Genomic DNA, 18348 nt, shown 5'->3' with positions numbered 1-18348 from the left:
GATTTAATTGTGTGTGACTCTGGGGAAACTGTAGATGTGTAATACTATCACATTTTGATTCACATCTGCTGGATTCACAATCAAAAGCCCCTCAATAAAATTCTTCACTCTAAAATGTCCAAGGACAGCTACAAGTCAGTAGAGTCTAACACAGCTCCACACACAATGTTGTTCTTACTCATAGGATTTATGGTTTTGAGTGTGACATGGTTTATCCCATGATGTGTTCTTCCATACCCAGATGTAATTAACAAAGAAGAAATTAAAAGGAAAAAACATAAAAAATAAAAATAAAAATAAAAATAAAAAAAAACATCCACTTTGTGCATGCTCGCAAAAGGTCAGTCTGGCCTCCAGCCTGTTGCTGTGGACTGAGTGCATCAATCCAATGCCATCAGAAAAATACATGCAGACAGGAAGAACACAGGACACAGTACAGCACTGAGAGTTTATTAAGAATAGTGTGGAAAATATAGACGTTTTGGTTCAATGGAAGGCCAAGTCCAGAAGGACACGCAGTTTTGGAAATTGTTTTTCTTCCTCCTTAAATTTAAAAAAGAAACCCCCTGAACACAAGCACTATTTAGTCTCTGAAAATCTTTACACTGACCAGTTTTATAAAAGATTGATTTGCATGTGGACAAAAGGCCAAAACACATAGAAAAAGCTTCATTTTCTGTCCTGTGGACATTTGTACAAGGCCTAAGTCAATAAAGGTCAACAAATATGTAGCATTATTAACTGGCCATGTCTGCTCAGCAGAGGGCATGTCCATACAGATAATACATGTCAGGAGGCTTATCTTATCATGGAGGTTACAGCCTTTATCATTATGAACTGTGCTCTTCTTCTACTACGCATATAGGAAAGAGCACTTTTTTTGACAGCTGTTTGGGATTGCACACATTTTCTCCACATCATGCACTTTCCCTGCCTTCAAAATGTCAAGCCCTGTAGACTGTGTCTTCATTTGCACCCACTTCAGCTTTGTAAAATCAATGTACAACAAGCCTCTAAATGTAAAATATTAAAGGAAGAATGTGAAGTGCACTGGGGTGTGTTCACTCTGCACCACTCAGTCAGACCCCAAAAGAAACATCCACAAACACACCATGGCTTACATTTCTGTGTGTCTATCTACTGTGAGCAAGTCAACAACAAATAAACTCGGATCCCTCTAAAATGAATCCACTCAAGAGAATGAAACAGACCACAGTGAAGGTGTTAGATTCTCATCTCCTCAGGAAAAGGTTTGAGTACTGGGGACACTATTTTTCCCTCTCCACATAGTAGAATATATAACTGAAACTATGAGTTCCTCACAATGTGTTATTTGTGCCCTCATATCTGTCCTCCTCAGCCTGCAGTTCCTTCCATTTGCATACAAAGCGGAGATATATCTTGGGATGGAGTTAAATGGGGCATTATTTCTTCATCACTTTCAAACGTCAGATACTTTTAAAACAGGTTTTAGTTTCATAACTATTGGTGGATTTGTCACAGACCTCCTCCCGATAGTTTAGTTGAAAGGACCTTAAATGCTGTGAAAGCATATTTTCTCCATCAGATACTTACTATAAGCGACAAGCTCCTACATGAACATGTAATTGTTTTTTCTTCTTGCTTTACTCACTGGTTTGAGATAAATGGGAATCAGTTGGAAAAGGTTAATGTCACTTCTTGTTAATCGTTGTTTGCAGCATGTGAATCAAAATGTGATGACAATTGAGTTTTTCAGTTTTAAACTTCAAATGAGTAGTAACTAAGATCGTTAAATCTTAAATCTTGTTGATTATTTAGTCATGTATATTAAATATTTTAGTGAAATCCTTGAGATTTGAACGTTTTCAGAGGCTTTAAATAAGGTGGTGCAGGCCCACTGAATGCTAAATTTCTCTGTGAATTGATTTTTATTTATTTCAGTGTCTTGCCTCTGGCTCATCCCGCATGGGATTATAAGACACCATCTTTTTTTTGTTTTACAGCCATCTCCCGGTCAATAAACAAAACATTTGGAAAAGGAAATAAAACTAATCAAACTAAAAATGAAATAAACAAACAACAAAACAAAGCAAATCAAAAACACAAAACACTGAACATTCACAGACGAGCTGAATAAAGAGCCCATTTTCTCCTCTCCCATGTCCTCTCCAGAAAACTGGCCAATTCATGTCTCAAATTTGAACAGCCATCTTGATGTCTGTGTATCTTCCATGTTTACAAAATCAATATCCCCCTTTATCCTACCAAACAAAGAACTGCAGTAGTACACAGTGAAGTACACAATAAAATTGACAGCAGAAAACAAAATGGAATTTATCTTCTGTATTATTTAAACAGCACAATGGACAGATCTGCTTTTCTTCTTGTATATTAACATGCTGTCCAGTTTCCATTTGGACAAATCACTTAGAGTGCAATTCTCCATACCATATTCAGTTTTATCATCATAAAAGTACACAGTTTTGGTTAAGTCCATATATCACCAGCCCACTGTTACTTGTCCTTGGCAAACACAAGCTCTTTTACACAGAGATCACACGATAGGGCCACTAAGAAGTCCTTTGTTTACGCCACCTTTGCATTTTTACACAGAACCAATAACAGTGTTGACATATAACATATGAGTCAGCAGTGCTTTATAAACAGTAACAATGGCAAAACATGGAGATATTAATAATTTACCTTCTCTGTTATATGACAGCTGATCTCATCCTCTGCACAGAGGGTAAAGAGCTCTCTGACCTTTTTTTCCCTCATTTTGCGGTTATTTTCAGGAGCTCTTCTTCTTCTGCTTTGAGTTTGCCACTAACTGCTATCAGCTCCTTTAAAATACCACGCATGGGGTCGAGGTAGGAACAGCTCTGAAAAGCCATCAGGAACTTTATGTTCCTGATGGCTTTTCAGAGCTGTTCCTACCTCCAATGCTGGCTGAAAGGCGAGACAACTCTGCCCCCCCATTCTGCAGTTGTACCATTTATACTGTACAGAGCAGCGAGGTGGTTTAACAGTGTGAAATTCCTGCCTTGAAGAGGCAGTGTAAAAGGGGATACAGATTCTCTAAACAAACCAATATTGAATTTTTCATTATTGGTAAAAACTCACTAAACTCAGAGATGCAAAACAATGTGTGTAAATCTTTAAACCAAGAACCAGTAACAAGTTTATCCCAGATGAACATTTGCCTCATCAACCTACTTTAATCCGTATTAAGTAATCAATTCCATAACTGAGCTAACATATCTTCCCTTGAGCCTCACAGAAAATATCTTACAGCACTCTTATGCCCTGATTTACACATAGAAATATTTCTAAAGCCTCCAACCCCGGCAAGTAATCAAGTACAGGACGCACACAGCTTCACACATTTAAGGACATGTTTAGAAACTCATCTTTTAAATTGATACTTTTTCAAGGATTCCTCCAAGAGCTCTACCTTCTCATTCAGCAAGAACCTTAGCACCTTTAATTAAATGCATATATTCATCAGTATAGAAACCAAGATATTTATATGGGTCTGCATTGTTCGGCTATGTGATTCAAATTTAAGCTTTACTGCAGGTAGATTATAAAAGTATTGCTATATAGTATACTTCTTATTATTTTCCCACATGATCATCAAACATGAATTGATAAAAAGATCTAAAATACTATGCATACTTTACCTTTAAAACTGAGCTATTTGACAAAGAGTGCTGCAGAGCCATATCCAAGCATGCACAAGATACTGCTTTAAGATTAGTTGAATACATACCTATTCAATCATTTTTGTAGCAAAGTTAAGTGTGACTCAAATTCGAAAACGATTTGTCACACTTGATTTAATCCATGCACTTTTCAGATAGACAGGGTTTTTTTAATTTAAACATTTTTTTCAAGAATGTCAGACGAAGCAGTTGCTGTTGACAAATGAGCAATAATGTGATAACCATTTTACTGATGGAAGAAAAAGACTGTAGTATACAGAAGTTATTTTGCAGGTAGACATTTGCACTCAGCACTGTCTGCTGCTCAAAGATCTATTGTTGAAAAAACTCACAGTTTCTGTGGACATGTATTGTATATGTGCTACTCTTTACTCCTTCATTTTCTGAGGAAGTGAGTCACAGGTGGAAATTTTAGACATTCAAAACTCTTCTTGAGGTAAAGAGCAGGACAGGACACAAGGCAGCAGTGAAAATAGCTTCCAAAGCTCCCTATGAGGGCTGAGAGTCTTAAAAGTCAAACTAATCGGGGAGAAAAGACTCGGCCACTCAACCCTACTGCAGCAAAAATGATCTTGGAGAGGAAATAAGGCACTGTAGAAAGCAGATTCATTTTAAACTCATGAAAAAAATACATTAAGCTTGTGGAAATATGAAATTTAGAGGGAAAAAATTTGCCATAATAATGTAGTCAGTGCTGTTATTTCGAGACCTCCACATAGGATACACTTTCTGCTTCCTATGTGCACCCTATGTGCTTTCAGATGTCCAAATGTCCTCCCACTCTGTTTGGAGGAGAAAACAGATGATGCATTTGAGAGATTGAACATCTCAATGATGGTGGACCTCCATTGATTCCAGGTTACAGGCTGGTGAATAAAGGATAAGTGGACCAGGAGGCACAGGTGACAAATACAAAAGCACTGTATTATTCATATTTAATGATGCAGGACAAAACATGTTCACTGCACTGGCACTGGTACTTTATCCTTAGTTAACCTGACTCAGAACAGCAAGCAGAGAGCCATGTTTCCCAAAACTGGTACACTGTATTTTTTTAGCATTATAACTATATTATAGCCTTATATATACAGGACTAGTATTACCTGAGGATATTTGTAATAATTGCAAAGGTCATCCGTGATCTTAATACTGTACGAATCAGCCATGTTAGAAATTTGTCAAGTGAAAATTCCACTGCAAGTGGCCTACCTTATATCACCAAACTCGCCTCGTTTCTCTGTCTTTTCAGGTAGAAAATTACAGAGGCTGTGTTGGCAATTATTAATAAAGATTTTGGCAACGTTTTGGGTGCAGGAAGCTCATATTTCTACACAGTATGGAGACATAAAGCTCGCAGAAAGAACAAGTACAAATACTTCAGAAGAGCAAACTTTTTTTGTAATTTCTAAATTACATGAGCTCTCCAGGTGAAACTATACCCGTGTGAGTAGGGCTTAAGCTGTAGATGGTGTTCCAAGGTTTTGGTGGATGCATGGTAGAAACAAATTTTCCCCCAGCATATTCACTCAAGTACTTCAAATGCGAGACTTGTTACACATGGAAGGAGTGTGTTAACATTGTGGTGTTATTTCATTTAGCTAATTAAGGATTTGAATAATTACTCCACCACAGCTGCCCGTGTAATTGAACTGGTGTAGCTATCTCTCTGTGTGTTTGTGTTCATACAAACTTAATTTAACTTTAAAGGACATCAGAAGTTTCACTTTGGGATGATCTGTTTGTTCAAAGGGCAACTTTACACATTGAAGTCAGTTTAGGAGTACAAATTTGTCTTCTCAGTCAAATTTATTTTGAAGAATAAAGTTGTATGAAGTATTTTTGTGCCTCCAGAGGGAGCTGCACAAAGTCTGATAAGTTGCCTCAAGTGATGTAACGTACCGTAAGTCAGTGACAGTTGGGGCTGAAGACTACAAGTTTGACAATGAAAACTATTCTGTGGGTGTGGAGTTAGAAAGAAGTGATCTTACCATGTCTCTATAGCTTACTCCTTATCTCTGCTTGAGGCTAGCAATATGAAGCTACATTAGCCACTATTAGAATAACGCACCCACAATCCTCAGGAATGAATAAAGAGAACTGGGTAAAACATTGGAGGAGGGCCCTGTTTATTCCTATGAAAGTTGCTCTGTGGCACATGAAGCCAGAAAAGTTCAACTCCCCAGGCATAAAATTACCTGGATCTTCCAGATCGTTGGGCCCATAGAGCAAGCACACTTGACTAACTTCCACTTTAGCATTCCGCTGACTTGAGTGGAGATAAAATGATTTAATCATGCACCTCTTTTTGATGTTTGAAATGTTATCGCACCGAATGGATCGAATCCTAATTGTGAAATAAGTAATTTCACAGAGTTTGTGACACTCAGAAAAATTCATCCACTAATTTACAGACGTCTCTTTCACAAAGCAAGTCTATAGGAAAAACCTCTTTTAGCCCAGTGGCATCATGTGACGAACCCGGAAGTTGTAATTCTTAAGTTTGGCCATTGTGTCAAATTGGCTTTAAAGTGTGGTGCTGGGGCTCTGCATATCTGACCAAACTGTCTGTGGTTTGGAAGAAGAAGAATGCATGGAAGTGCATTTATACTTCATCCAGCAGTCTGTATTTTTGTGTTAAAATGTCCTCTATGAGCCCAACAGTGTTTCAGGAGTGTGATGAGAAAACAGTGGAGTTTTCTTTTATGGTTCATATTTTCCCTTTCATCCCCCATGTCTCACAGGCTCCACCAGTTCATCAATGTCAGACCACTGGCTAATCCGCCTGACAGGGGATAGTAAGAGAGGCAGTCTGGTCTCTCGATCCTCCACCACCTGCCCATCCTCCTTACCTGACTCGCCTGAGTCTCCAGTCTTCCTTGAAAATGGTTCTAAAGAGGAAAAGGGTAAGGGGCCACACCTAATATTTCCCCCAGTCTGTTTAGTAGCTTATTGGGTGTTTATTTCAACATTAATTCTGTGCTGAGCTCTTCAATTTGAATAAAAAAACTAAAACATTTTCCTCTCTACACAATTGTTAGGGGGTTTTGAGAGCAGGCCATTTATCAGGGGCCTTCAGGGACGCAGCGTGAGCATGAGAGCCCCCAGCAAGACCAAGGACACTCTGAGCAAAGTGCTTCCCCTACGTTGGTCCCTTGGTTCAAAGGACAGACGGAAACCTGACCCAGTGCCTCCATCTGTCCAAGATCCAGCCCCTGTGGAGCTGGTACAGTACTTGGAATCTGGCCGGCGGCCCCGATGCACAAAGGATCCAATAGTAACATTGATGAGCGAACCACGCAGCACCAAGGAAGCCGCTGGGGGCCGGGCTGCAGCCAACGTCAGATCTTCCAGTGTAGGAAGCTTAAGTTGTATGAGTAAGGCAGTAGATGAGCTGCCACCTGACTCTCCACAAGTCCCAGAGGGCCAGCGGAGGCCATCGGAGAAGACAGCCAGCTTGAGACGCAGGAAGGGGAGCCAGACAAGAGATGAGAGCACCACAAATATCAGCAGTAGCTTCAGCAGTAACACCCTCACCAGGAGGAAGGATGCCAGGAAACAGAGCTCCTCCAAAGCCTCCCAGGATACTGCTGAGACAAAAAGGAGTGGTGGAGTTCAACCCAGCTACAGCACTCCTAGCCTTCAAGATGGGACCCTGAGAAGACAAAAAGGGGACAGGCCTGATAGGGAACACCACGGTGGACATGAAGGAAACTCTAAGAGCAAGAAAGGAGAAGTTCCCAAGAGCCATGAGGGACTGCTCTCTTTCTTTAAAGGTAACTTCCTGAAGAAGGACAGGGACTCAAGGAAGTCCAAGGAGGCTGAGTCAGGAAAAGAAGGAGGTGATGAAGGAGGCAGGAGGACTCTCTCTAGGCTGTCACTGTCCAACGGAGCAGCAGGAGGAGGAACCGGGGTAGAAGGAAGCAAGTCTAATGGCTCGGGCCATCCAGGCGATGAGCTGGCAAACAGGAAAGTGGGACGGACCGCGGCGGACATCAAGCGCTCCCAGAGCTCCTCCAATATCCCCACCAAAGCGGAGCAGAGCATGCGTAGGACAGCATCTTTGCATCGTAACGGGATGTCTACAGCCCCGTCGCGCAGCCTGACAACAGACAAACCGTCTTACGGCACCCTGCAGAGGACTCGTTACAGCACAACCTCGCTGGGACGCAAAAGGACAGTCCCTGAGTCCAGCTTCTGACACACACACAAAAAACATACACACAAAGCCTTTTATCTGTCATGAAGTGAATGACGTCCAATCTTTGACATCAAAGCAATAGAGCTCAACTCACAGTGGTGCGCCTTTTTGTCCACAGAAAATGAACTGGCTCAAGTGGCTTGCACAATGGAGCTGAGAGATACGGAGAAAATGAAGGCTTCTTTAATGCTGGGATATAAAGAGCAGAATGAAATGATGGTACCTGTCCGTCAAATGTCAGAGGGAGTCCATTTTTATTCTGTTTATTTTCTCAATGTCTTAAAACAAGTGCCTGAGCAACTAATATGCAGTTTAGACCAATGAGTTTGTCTGTTTAGCACTGGAAGCACGAAATTACACACACACACACACATACGCACATACAAGCATGTTATCCGCATCTGTGTCTTATTACTGTAGTGTGAGTGTCGGGATTCATTTTGAATTCTCATTGTTGTCTGCTTAAAATGAAGACACACTGATTGTGTTCATTTCTAAGAATGTAATGTGTCCACAAGATAAATGGTGGTGCTTTGAGGCTGCAGTTTTCTGATTAACATCAATTATTCATCTTTAAGCCCTTGTTTGACGTTAATTTAAAGTAGCTGAAGGATGGCTTTGAACACAAAGCACTGTTTTTATAAAGCAGTGACTGGTCCCCATGCGACCCAGACTGCAGTTGTTGTTTAACCTGCAATAAATAGGACCTCTGACCGTAATAACTCGCTGGGTTGAAGTGATATCCTGTAGAATGACCTGACCTGGGTCTCCTAATTATTATTTAGACACTAAATCCCCACCAGGTCTAATAACACTTTATAACTGAGCCGGACTAACCTCCCTGTGGCAGAAGAGAATTTGAAATATACATTTGTCTACTGTGAAGTGTAAAATGAATGCAATATCCACTCTTAAAGATTAGTTTTATACCTTTTATATAACATCAGTTAACCATATCAGATGCATTCCTTGGGTTTTGTTGTTTTTGTTGTTTTATTTTTGGTTTAACATCTTTTTCTTTTTTTTTCTTAGTTTACGATTGATTATGTTTTCCATCAGCTTGATCAGCTGTCAGGAGACTGTTGCAGTCAGTCATATGGTGTACAGTATGAAAGCGGCGTCCCCAGTTAACACAGCAAAAGAGTGTGATTTTTTTTTTGTTTTCTTTTTTGTCCTGACTCAAAATGCAGAATGAGGCTGCATCACATGTGGCTCTATTGAAGCTGTGATTATAGCGGCCTAAAAATACAAACCTCTCTCTTTTGACTGTGAGAAATTTTCCCCAGAATCAGACATTGACTGATGTTGATTTTTGCGAGCAGTCTTCCCCTAGAGCAAAGCTGGAAATCTTGCAGCCTAACATTGACCACATTTTGGCAGTTAGATGTGAAAAAAAGATCCCCAAAACACCAAAATGGATGCAAAAATGCAACATGTAAAGAGTGTCAACAGTTTAAGGGTTTGGATTTTTATTTATTTATCCCAAGTCTGACCAGTCTAATATATAGAAGATTTAAATTGCCTAAATTTAAACATTTTTAAAAGAAATAAAGTGAAATACAATGCACATTTTTATATGTATTTCCTTTTATGTATGCATTTACTGTGGGTTATTTACTGTCAGCATTTACCGAGAACTGAGCCAAGAGGATTCCCCTAAGTATCTGTTTGTACACCTGCTTGCGGCACAATCCATCTCTTAAAGCTGCAAACAGTCAATCACAAATGGAAGTGATGCCTACCTTACAGCAGAAGGCTTTGAAAAGATTTTGAAAACACTGTTATGAGACTAAAGTCTGACACCCTCTCACATCTAAAGACAATGTAAGCTTTTGCAAAGGCCTGGAATGTTACAAGGTCCCTGTTTGCAAAACTAAACTAGATTCCCTTTGAGATTATTTTCCATCCTGCTCCTGGTGGAAAATATGACGTCAAACCCCCTCAAACTCAAAGACATATGACAAAAACAATTCCTTAACTGTTCGCAAAACACATAACCTAGAAACACAAGATAAAAGGCATCATATGTCAACAGTATTATTGTCAGTTGGCATCAATACGGTCCATAAAGATAAACTATTATTTGCACACAAACTTTACATTTTGGATTTGACGCCTCAACTCAACACCAGCCTCTGTTTGTTAGCTGTGCTATTTTAGTTAGACGAGACCATGAGAATGAGAGAAAAAGTATTTTTGAAAATTAAGATTTCTTTGCTCAGCCTGCTGCCCTGCCCTGCTTCTGATAAGCAGTTGAAAATGGATGGATGGACTAAAATAAGTGTTGGTTGGTGGATCAGATACAAGCCGAATACCGATGCTTGTTCACCCCTTCACCCCACAACGTTCTTGCACCTCCCCTCCAGTCCCTTGGAGTCCCTTCCATGTTTACTTTCTACATGGTGTGCTACTACAGCTATTGGCTGTTGACAGTGTTCAAGTCATTGAACATTGAAATCTCCTGATAATATTAAAACATATTTCATTGTATCCAGCCGTCAAGGCAAAAAAAAAACTTACACCAAATGATCAGGATTACAGGGGAGCACACCAAAACTTATGATTTCATTCCGCCATTAGAAATTTATCCGAATAAAGTAAAATGTTGTTTATGTAGTTTGAAGGGTGGTGTAAATGTGACATCAATAGCAATGGCCCTCTGACACTAAGATCCACCCATGGTTCCACCCCCAAGGTAGCCTGAGTGTCAGACTGAAGCTCCCAGAACCTTCAGTCTGACATCGCCTCCATTGAAGGCGATTTACAAGGGGGAGGGAATTTGATTTTTTCCCTAACCAATCAGTAGAGATCAACGACTCACCCAGAATCTGACGTCATTAGTATCCATGCCTCGGGGGTGCCGAAAACAAGCAAGCATTGCCCATTTAAAATGTCTCCGTCGTCGTGCACGCCCAGCTGCATCGCCGTTAAATCCAGTTTAGCAGCTTCCTTAATTTGGTCCTCCATTAACACGAGTAGTGGCGAAATACCTCGATAGCATTGTTAATGTGGTCTGTAGGATCTGTAGCGGTCGCCATTGTTGCTATCCTCACCAGTTACCCACCGGCGGTGATATTTTTTTTTTCATAGGATGGTAGGGGAAGGTACCGCCTTTTCCACCTCTGATTGGCTAGAAGGGCTCTCCTCCGATTGGTTATTTGATTTGGCCGTGAAACATCATCTCACGTTCATGGCATGCTGTCGGCTAGTCTGTTTTGATCGTCTTTACCACCAACAGAAGTAAACAAAGTCAATCCAACAGTGTGATAAGTGCGTGCCGTCAGATTTATATTAATGGAAAGCACATCGCCGAATTTAAGGTTGACACCTAAAGTGTATGTCCACATCTTAACATATGTTCTCATAGGCACGAAAAGTATCCAAAGGACGCGGAAAAATGGTAAACTAAGCGATTTCTCAAGGCACTTTGGCAGCATGCTCTGGAGGACTTTAAAAAACTTTTAAATTCACTTTATTTCGTTGTGCCGTTTGTTTTAATTTAGGCATTTTAAATCTTCCATACTTATCAGAAAGAACTATTTTGTGAATCTGGTGTTATGAAGGTTTTGCCGTGCACAGCTCTTTTCCCAGCTGAGAGTATTATGATAAATGATGTCAGTGTTTATGTCCTGTTAATTTAAACTCTGCTGGATTTATGGGGGCACATGCAAGCACATTTTATTTAATTCAGTCTAATCTGTTTTGGTTTTTTTTCTTAATTTTACCTTTTTTCTCCCCATATGAACATGATTCACATTCAAATTCTGGTCATGCTATATGAGTGCAGCAGGCCAGCAGGATCACCTCATTTTTGCTGCTGCACTAATGTTCCCATGTTTTATGTGCACAGAAATCTTCCATGATGCCTTCTCAGGCTCTACACACGTATGGCCCCTCATTGATATTTGCACACTGCTGAGACTTGATTTGCACTTAACATATGAGGAGTTCTCTTAAGTAAATAGCAATACCGCTCATGCTTAATAAGATTCTTCAACTGAATGACACTGCTGTTTGAAAAGAATCAGTCATACTTGGAACAGTTTACTGACAGTGTAAGGTGTAAAAATAACACAATGTCACTAAGATGGAGAAGCTGCATTGTGCACTTCTCACCGACACTATTGACCCTGAAGTAGCTTATAATTGAAAACATAAATGAGTTAGATAACACACATCAAAGCATAAAGTTAAAGCTCCATATCAGCTTCAGAAATAGGCCTAAATGTGTGTGACTGAACAGTCAATGGTGTATTCAGGCCAAAAATTCAGCCGTAGAATGTAGAGGACATTGAATAACCCCTGTCTTTTGCAAGCCTTCTCTCTGTTAGAAGAATGATTATAAATGTATTGTACAGCTTCTGTCCGTTATCTGCTGAGTTTAGCAGCCTTCAGCTGCATACACAGAGAAAAGCACTAGATAGTGTCTAAGCACTAAACCGACAGCCTTTTATTGTTTATAGGGATGCACCGAATATTCGGTAACCAAATATATTCGGCCGAATATTGCAAAAAAAACACACATTCAATATTCGGTGGAATAAGTTAAAAGCAAGGCCGAATAATAGCGGCGTGTTTTGATAACGCAATCAAACAGCGTGCCGTGACGGGCGGAATAAAATGTCGGTAGTGTGGCGATCCGTCCGTCACGGCACTCGCATTTGCGACTAAAAATAGTTTTGAGCGAGCAAAATAGGCTTAAATCATTCAGCACGCTGTGCGAGCAGCCTACAGATTTCAACCAGCAGCAGAAACGAAAGGCAAATCCCACCGATTGTGGGTTGAACGGGGGTCACAGACACAGACAGTAACGTTAATGTATTCCTGTCAAATACGGCGGCCATCGGCTTACCGGGCAACGGAGAAGTCGGCTCTAATAATATCCTCTTCTTGGTGTCATGACTGCCCAGAAGTACCTGAACAGCCGAGCCAGCCGAACACAGGTATGTGACGTGTCAGAGGAGAAACGAGCCGTTCACATTACTCTCTTTCCGGCAGTAACGGCCCACAAACCTCACCGTACTTTAGGGACTGTTCTTTACTTATGAAGGGACTGTCAGGGGAGGAGGGTGGCTGGTTGATTCTTATTTTATTTATTTATTTTATTTTGATCCCCCCTATGTTAATCACTGATTGATGCTGTTTTTGAAGTACGAATAAGTCAATAAGTAATTTATTCCATTGAAATATCATTGATGTATTATAGAAAAGTGATTTATCTTTTCATAAATGACAAAAGGCACATCTGCCTCATTTTTGCTGTGGTATCGTGATACTACTCAGAACCATGATATTTTCACTGGTATGGCACAGTGGGTCCCAATTTTGGTACCATGACAACACTAATCTGGAGGGGGTTCATCTGCAAACACTAATGAAAAACTAAACAACAATATTCGGTATTCGGTACTCAGTATTCGGCCAAGCGTTTAATAAGCTTCGGCTTCGGCCACAAATTTTCATTTCGGTGCATCCCTAATTGTTTAGTGTGTGTAATTTCCCTTAGCCTTGACACTTGATGGTAGATACAGTTCTGTGCTGTCATCAAATCTTTTTTCATTGGAGTTCAGCTGACTCCCACTGGAGATTTGCATCAGTGTGTTAATCCGTATTAGAGACTAGAACAAGTTCTTTTGTTTGTTGCTAAAGAGGCAAGCAGAAGTTTATTGACACAAGCTGAACTCTGCCAGGTCACGGAGTAGCACATCTGAATGCTTCCTCGCACAAGTACTGATGAATATGAGTTTGTCACGCTTTTGTATTCTGTTTTTAAAAGAATCATATCGGTCCCAGAGGTCTCTACTTATTCAGTCTAAATGTAAAATAAATTCACAGAAATCCTTGGCAATTAGAGGTTAAAAGTAATTTGCCGCAAATGCTGTATTTTGTTCAAGGCTTTCCTCAATGCTTCAGTTTGATCTCACATTAAAGACGCTGTATACGACAATCACAACAGTTACACAGCAACAAACAACTATGTGTGGAGTAATGGTGTCCTGAGCAGTGAATGAAGTCACACTCCCTCTGTGTGTGTGTGTGTGTGTGTGTGTGTATTGTAGTCCAAGCTTCTCAGCCCTCTGTTGTGGTCGACTGTCTGGCCGAGCGTACATATTAGTGTGTGTGAGTTTCTGAGTGTGTGTATCCCACTGGCTAATCACCAGCATTCTGCACTGTACTCATGCAGCAGTCACCAGAGATGTGGACCTGAGTCACATGAGTTGGACTTAGGTCACACTCGAGTCACAAATTTGATGACTTTAGAATCAACCTTAGAAAATCAAAAAAGACTTAAGCTCAACTTTGACTCTACCACCAGTGACTTGTAACCTCACTTGGTTTTCAGCCTTTTGACTGGAATATATTTCCAACCTTTCTCCGGGCCCAAAATAAAGTTTGTATTCAAAAAGTGTGCCAAAAATCAATCCATTCCCTCAATATTCCTTCCCAGTAAATCGACTCTTGATGCCCCAGATCCCCTTTGTTTGAAGCAATCAGACAGCATCTAACAAATTGCAGGAGAGAATAATGAAATACTAGCAGTGCATTACTGATTGCCAGTTGGAAAAGAAGATACCAAAGATAATTTTATTTGCTCACAAAAACTCTGCAGTGGTCAACAAAAAAGGAACAGCGGTATGCAAAACATGCAAGTTGAAAAGAAGGAGACACAGCAACTTTTTTAAAAAAAAAACAAATAAGTACAAATTTTAAGAAGCATTCATGATTTTTGTCAATAAGATATATTCAGGTTGGGATTATAGTGGGTGAAGAGCACATCAGGACTTATTTAGGACTCGAAACTCAAAGTTTAAGACTTGGGAATTGACTTGGGACTTTTCAGGCTTTACTTGGGACTTGACTGCAAAGACTTGAGACTTACTCGTGACATGCAAAACAATGACCTGGTCCCACTTCTGGCACCACCAACATCGTCATGAAAGCGTAATGCTCACACGCATAAACACTGTTAGCTCTGTCAGCACTGTTGCTGTTGTTATCACTGTTTTTAGCGGCCGGCTAGCCACCTCCATGTTAAGAGCTGTGTGGAGACAACCTGTATATGTTCTCAATGTCGTATCCAGCTGCTTTAATTATACTACACAAAATGCTGAAGTACCAAACAGTATCACAGTTACACTCCAAAATAAACAAGCATTTTTATTAAAGGTTAAAATCAACGAGCTGAAGCAGACTGTATTATGAAGGCAAGTTTTCTATGCAGAGCATCAGTATGCAGTTCACTGTGTCACTGTTTTATTTACACGTCGAATATCTGAATATACAGTTTTTCATGTTTCTGCCAAGGATACAAGCTGCTGTTTCTTATGAACAAAGACACTATAGAACGCGGCTTTATTTCAAAGGTGTGGGTATGGTATTACATTGTGCTGCCTCATAATTTCCTTTGTGTTGAGATGGATAGATTCTACTTCCCTTCTACGTAAATCACCGTTGTCATAGTGAAGGCTTCAATTCCCTTTGCTTCTTGTTTGATTTTCAGTACCCACATTGTACAGAAAGGTGTCTGAGACTTGCCCTGAAATGTGTCTGTGCGCCAAAGGCTTCATTGCTGGTGCACTTTGACACACTTTGCAGAGCAGGAAGAATATTTTAATCTTGTCATGTCTAAAACCAAAATGGTTGTGTTGTCAAGTAATTAATCTTCCTGCAGGCATTAGTCATAGCTTTGATTAAAGACATACCGCTACATTATAAATCAGATTTTTAAGCTTTTGTTGGAAAAGGCTCTCAGCTAGTTGAGTCAAACACAACCCTCACAAGAGCTCATACCGCATTTATTTTTTACTAACATTTTCAGTAAGCTATGATTCATTTTTTATTTTTTTTTTACATCTTTTGAGCCAGTCTTAATTACTTAAGCAATAATAGCTGAATGTCTTATTTATTAGTGTTGGTTCTTTGCACAAGTTTTGAGTCGAAAGTGCTGTTAGTAAAGCTTCTTGAAGCGTGTGCGTTCAAAGTTGGAGATGGAGAAAGTCAAGCACAGAAGCTTTTATTCTCCAAACAAAAACCTAGCACTCATGACAATATTAAAACCTAAATCAGATGCTTAGTTTTCTGCTTGAAATGTCAAGAAGGATTGAAGATAGCTTTGTTTTGACTGAGGCTACTATTTGGCTTTAGTGTTTGACATACCCTGAGTGACTCACAAAGGCTGCCATTCTCAGTCGAAGACATCAGTTGCAAATTCTACAAAAACAGGCAAAATCACTATAATCACAGGGTAGTTAAAATAACATGGTAGCTGGAGATTTGTGCTCTTAATAGCTAAGCCTCTACTAAAAATGACAGCTGTGTAATAAACAAAATAATGGATCCGTTTAGAGTCTGATGCTCACACTGAAATTGTGTGAGAAGAAAAATGTATGACAGAGAATAAAACAACTCACCTTGAAACTTGCAGAATACCGTTTTCAATATCTGAGCAACCCTAATGTTATAATGGCTGCAATTAGAACATGCTTTCACAAATCAGTATAAGCCAAAATTCACCGTTTCCATCTTTTCAGTCCATTTTCCTGAAAGCTACTACATACATCTGGTACAAACACAAGGCCAGAGTCTCTTCCCTGCCAATAAGATGTAGATAATTACTGACATATGATTAAATAAATTCACAGTAGATTATTATAATTTATTTGAGAGGCCGATACTGAAGAAGAATAGAGTTAAAGTAGGAACACAAAGTCTGTATTGCATTTTAAATGTATGTTTGTTTCTGTTTTTCTTTGCATGGTTCAATCCACATGTGGCCCCACACACACACACACACACACACACTGACACAATGTTTACTCTGCCAAACTGAGCACTTCTGTGTTAACACAATTATTTTGTGAAATGTGGATCGAAGATGTTTTTATATGCAATTTTTCTACATTTTATAAAGATTTAAAAAATCTGTGTATATATTTGTGGACACACACAGACCCAACTGTGTGAAGGTGTGTGTGAGAGAGAGAGTAAATAAATAAGTTTATTATTAACAGTTAGTTTTTGGGTGATGGTGTAGTGATTTGGGAAAATGATGCCAAGGTATCTAACTGAACTCACATGCAATGTATTCCATGATTTGCATAGGGGTGTAAGAAGTATGCTTTCACTGTAAAACAACAGTTTCTGCCTGTACTGTCTGCTGTACATGATGGTATATTGTTTTATTTTTCAATACATCAAATAAAAAGGTATTATTTATGAATATGGCCTTCAGTCAACACTTTTTTATATGCTTAATATGATAAATAATGTATTATTTTCTCTTTCAAATAGACTGACTGAAATGAATGAGGTGTTACTCGTGATTGAAGGAAACATTGGTTTACTTGGGTTCATCAAAACAAGCAGATAGCAAAAAAAAATCTGTCAGTGAGTTTTGGTGTGACTGTACCACATACCAGACTTTGTCAGATGAATGTAGGGACCCTCAAGCACATCCTGAGTAGCTGCTCCAGGGCACTGAGCGAGGGGCGCTATTGTTGGAGACACGATCAGGTCCTGAAGTCTATCGCTGAGGCAATCAGCAAGGGGATCAGTGACAGCAGATACACCCACGCTACAGCCAGGAAGATCGAGTTTGTCAAGAAGGAGAGCAGTCGAAGAGCAGACCCAGGACCTCCTCTGCTGGTCTGCTTTCCACAGCACGAGACTGGGTGATTACAGTTGACCTGGAGAGGACCAGGTGCATGCCAGTGGAGGTGGGCAGTCGGGGGTTTGCAAGTCATTCCCTCAGCAAGGCCTACGGAACCCTGGGCATTATGGGCCAAAGAAAGAGAAGAGCAATCAACAACAACGTGGAGGCAGCAGAGAAGGCATCTAGATGGCTATGGCTGAAAAGGGGTGACCAGTACAGCATGCCACTTGTACACAGGCCGAGGCTTGATCAACCTCAGTCGGGTTGCCTGGAGGAGGCTGTCTGTTGCAAGACCCGAAACACCCAATGAGGCCAGGATACAACACTGATGATGTGTCCAAGTATGTGCATCAGAAGATGTGTGAAGAGCTGTCAGATGAATGTAGAGGTCTCTGTAAATATTTGCTCCTGAAACACGGAGAAGTGGAATTATAAAGGACCATAAAATGGAAGTAAAGTATAATTCAAAGGTGTACTTAAGTGCAGTACAGTAGTCAGGCCAACTGTCAGGAAATATTGACGGGGGAATGACATTTTTAAAAGTGGGCCCTCATCATAAAATCAAATCATGAGTGAACAAATCATTTTTTCTTCATTTATTCCGTCAATTTTGAGGCTACTTTAGTCAACTATCGGTCAAATTGTGTGCAGACTAAAATTGTTTTTCAGTCATACCCAATATATGCAATTCCAAGACATTTTAGGGACCATGATATGCAGAAATATTTAAATATACCATTTTGAAAAGAGCCAATGTTCATTCAATGTTCATCATTTGCCTCCTTTGAAGA

At 40.0% G+C, this 18348-nt stretch overlaps 1 protein-coding gene across 1 annotated transcript in view; it reads left to right on the top strand.

Moving 5' to 3' along the window:
* The window catches only part of usp43a (ubiquitin specific peptidase 43a), a 192108-nt gene extending 174983 nt beyond the window's left edge, over positions 1 to 17125 (top strand). The window contains exons 15-16 of the mRNA XM_078165179.1: positions 6449 to 6610; positions 6746 to 17125. Of these exons, the coding sequence (XP_078021305.1) occupies positions 6449 to 6610; positions 6746 to 7905 (1322 nt within the window). The 3' untranslated portion in view covers positions 7906 to 17125. The remainder of the gene's footprint in view (positions 1 to 6448; positions 6611 to 6745) is intronic.
* The last annotated feature ends 1223 nt before the right edge of the window (positions 17126 to 18348 follow it).

Source organism: Epinephelus lanceolatus, chromosome 3 (genome assembly GCF_041903045.1).
Source record: "Epinephelus lanceolatus isolate andai-2023 chromosome 3, ASM4190304v1, whole genome shotgun sequence".
NCBI classification, from domain to species: Eukaryota; Metazoa; Chordata; class Actinopteri; order Perciformes; family Serranidae; genus Epinephelus; species Epinephelus lanceolatus.
This window is presented reverse-complemented; position numbering and strand designations above follow the sequence as displayed.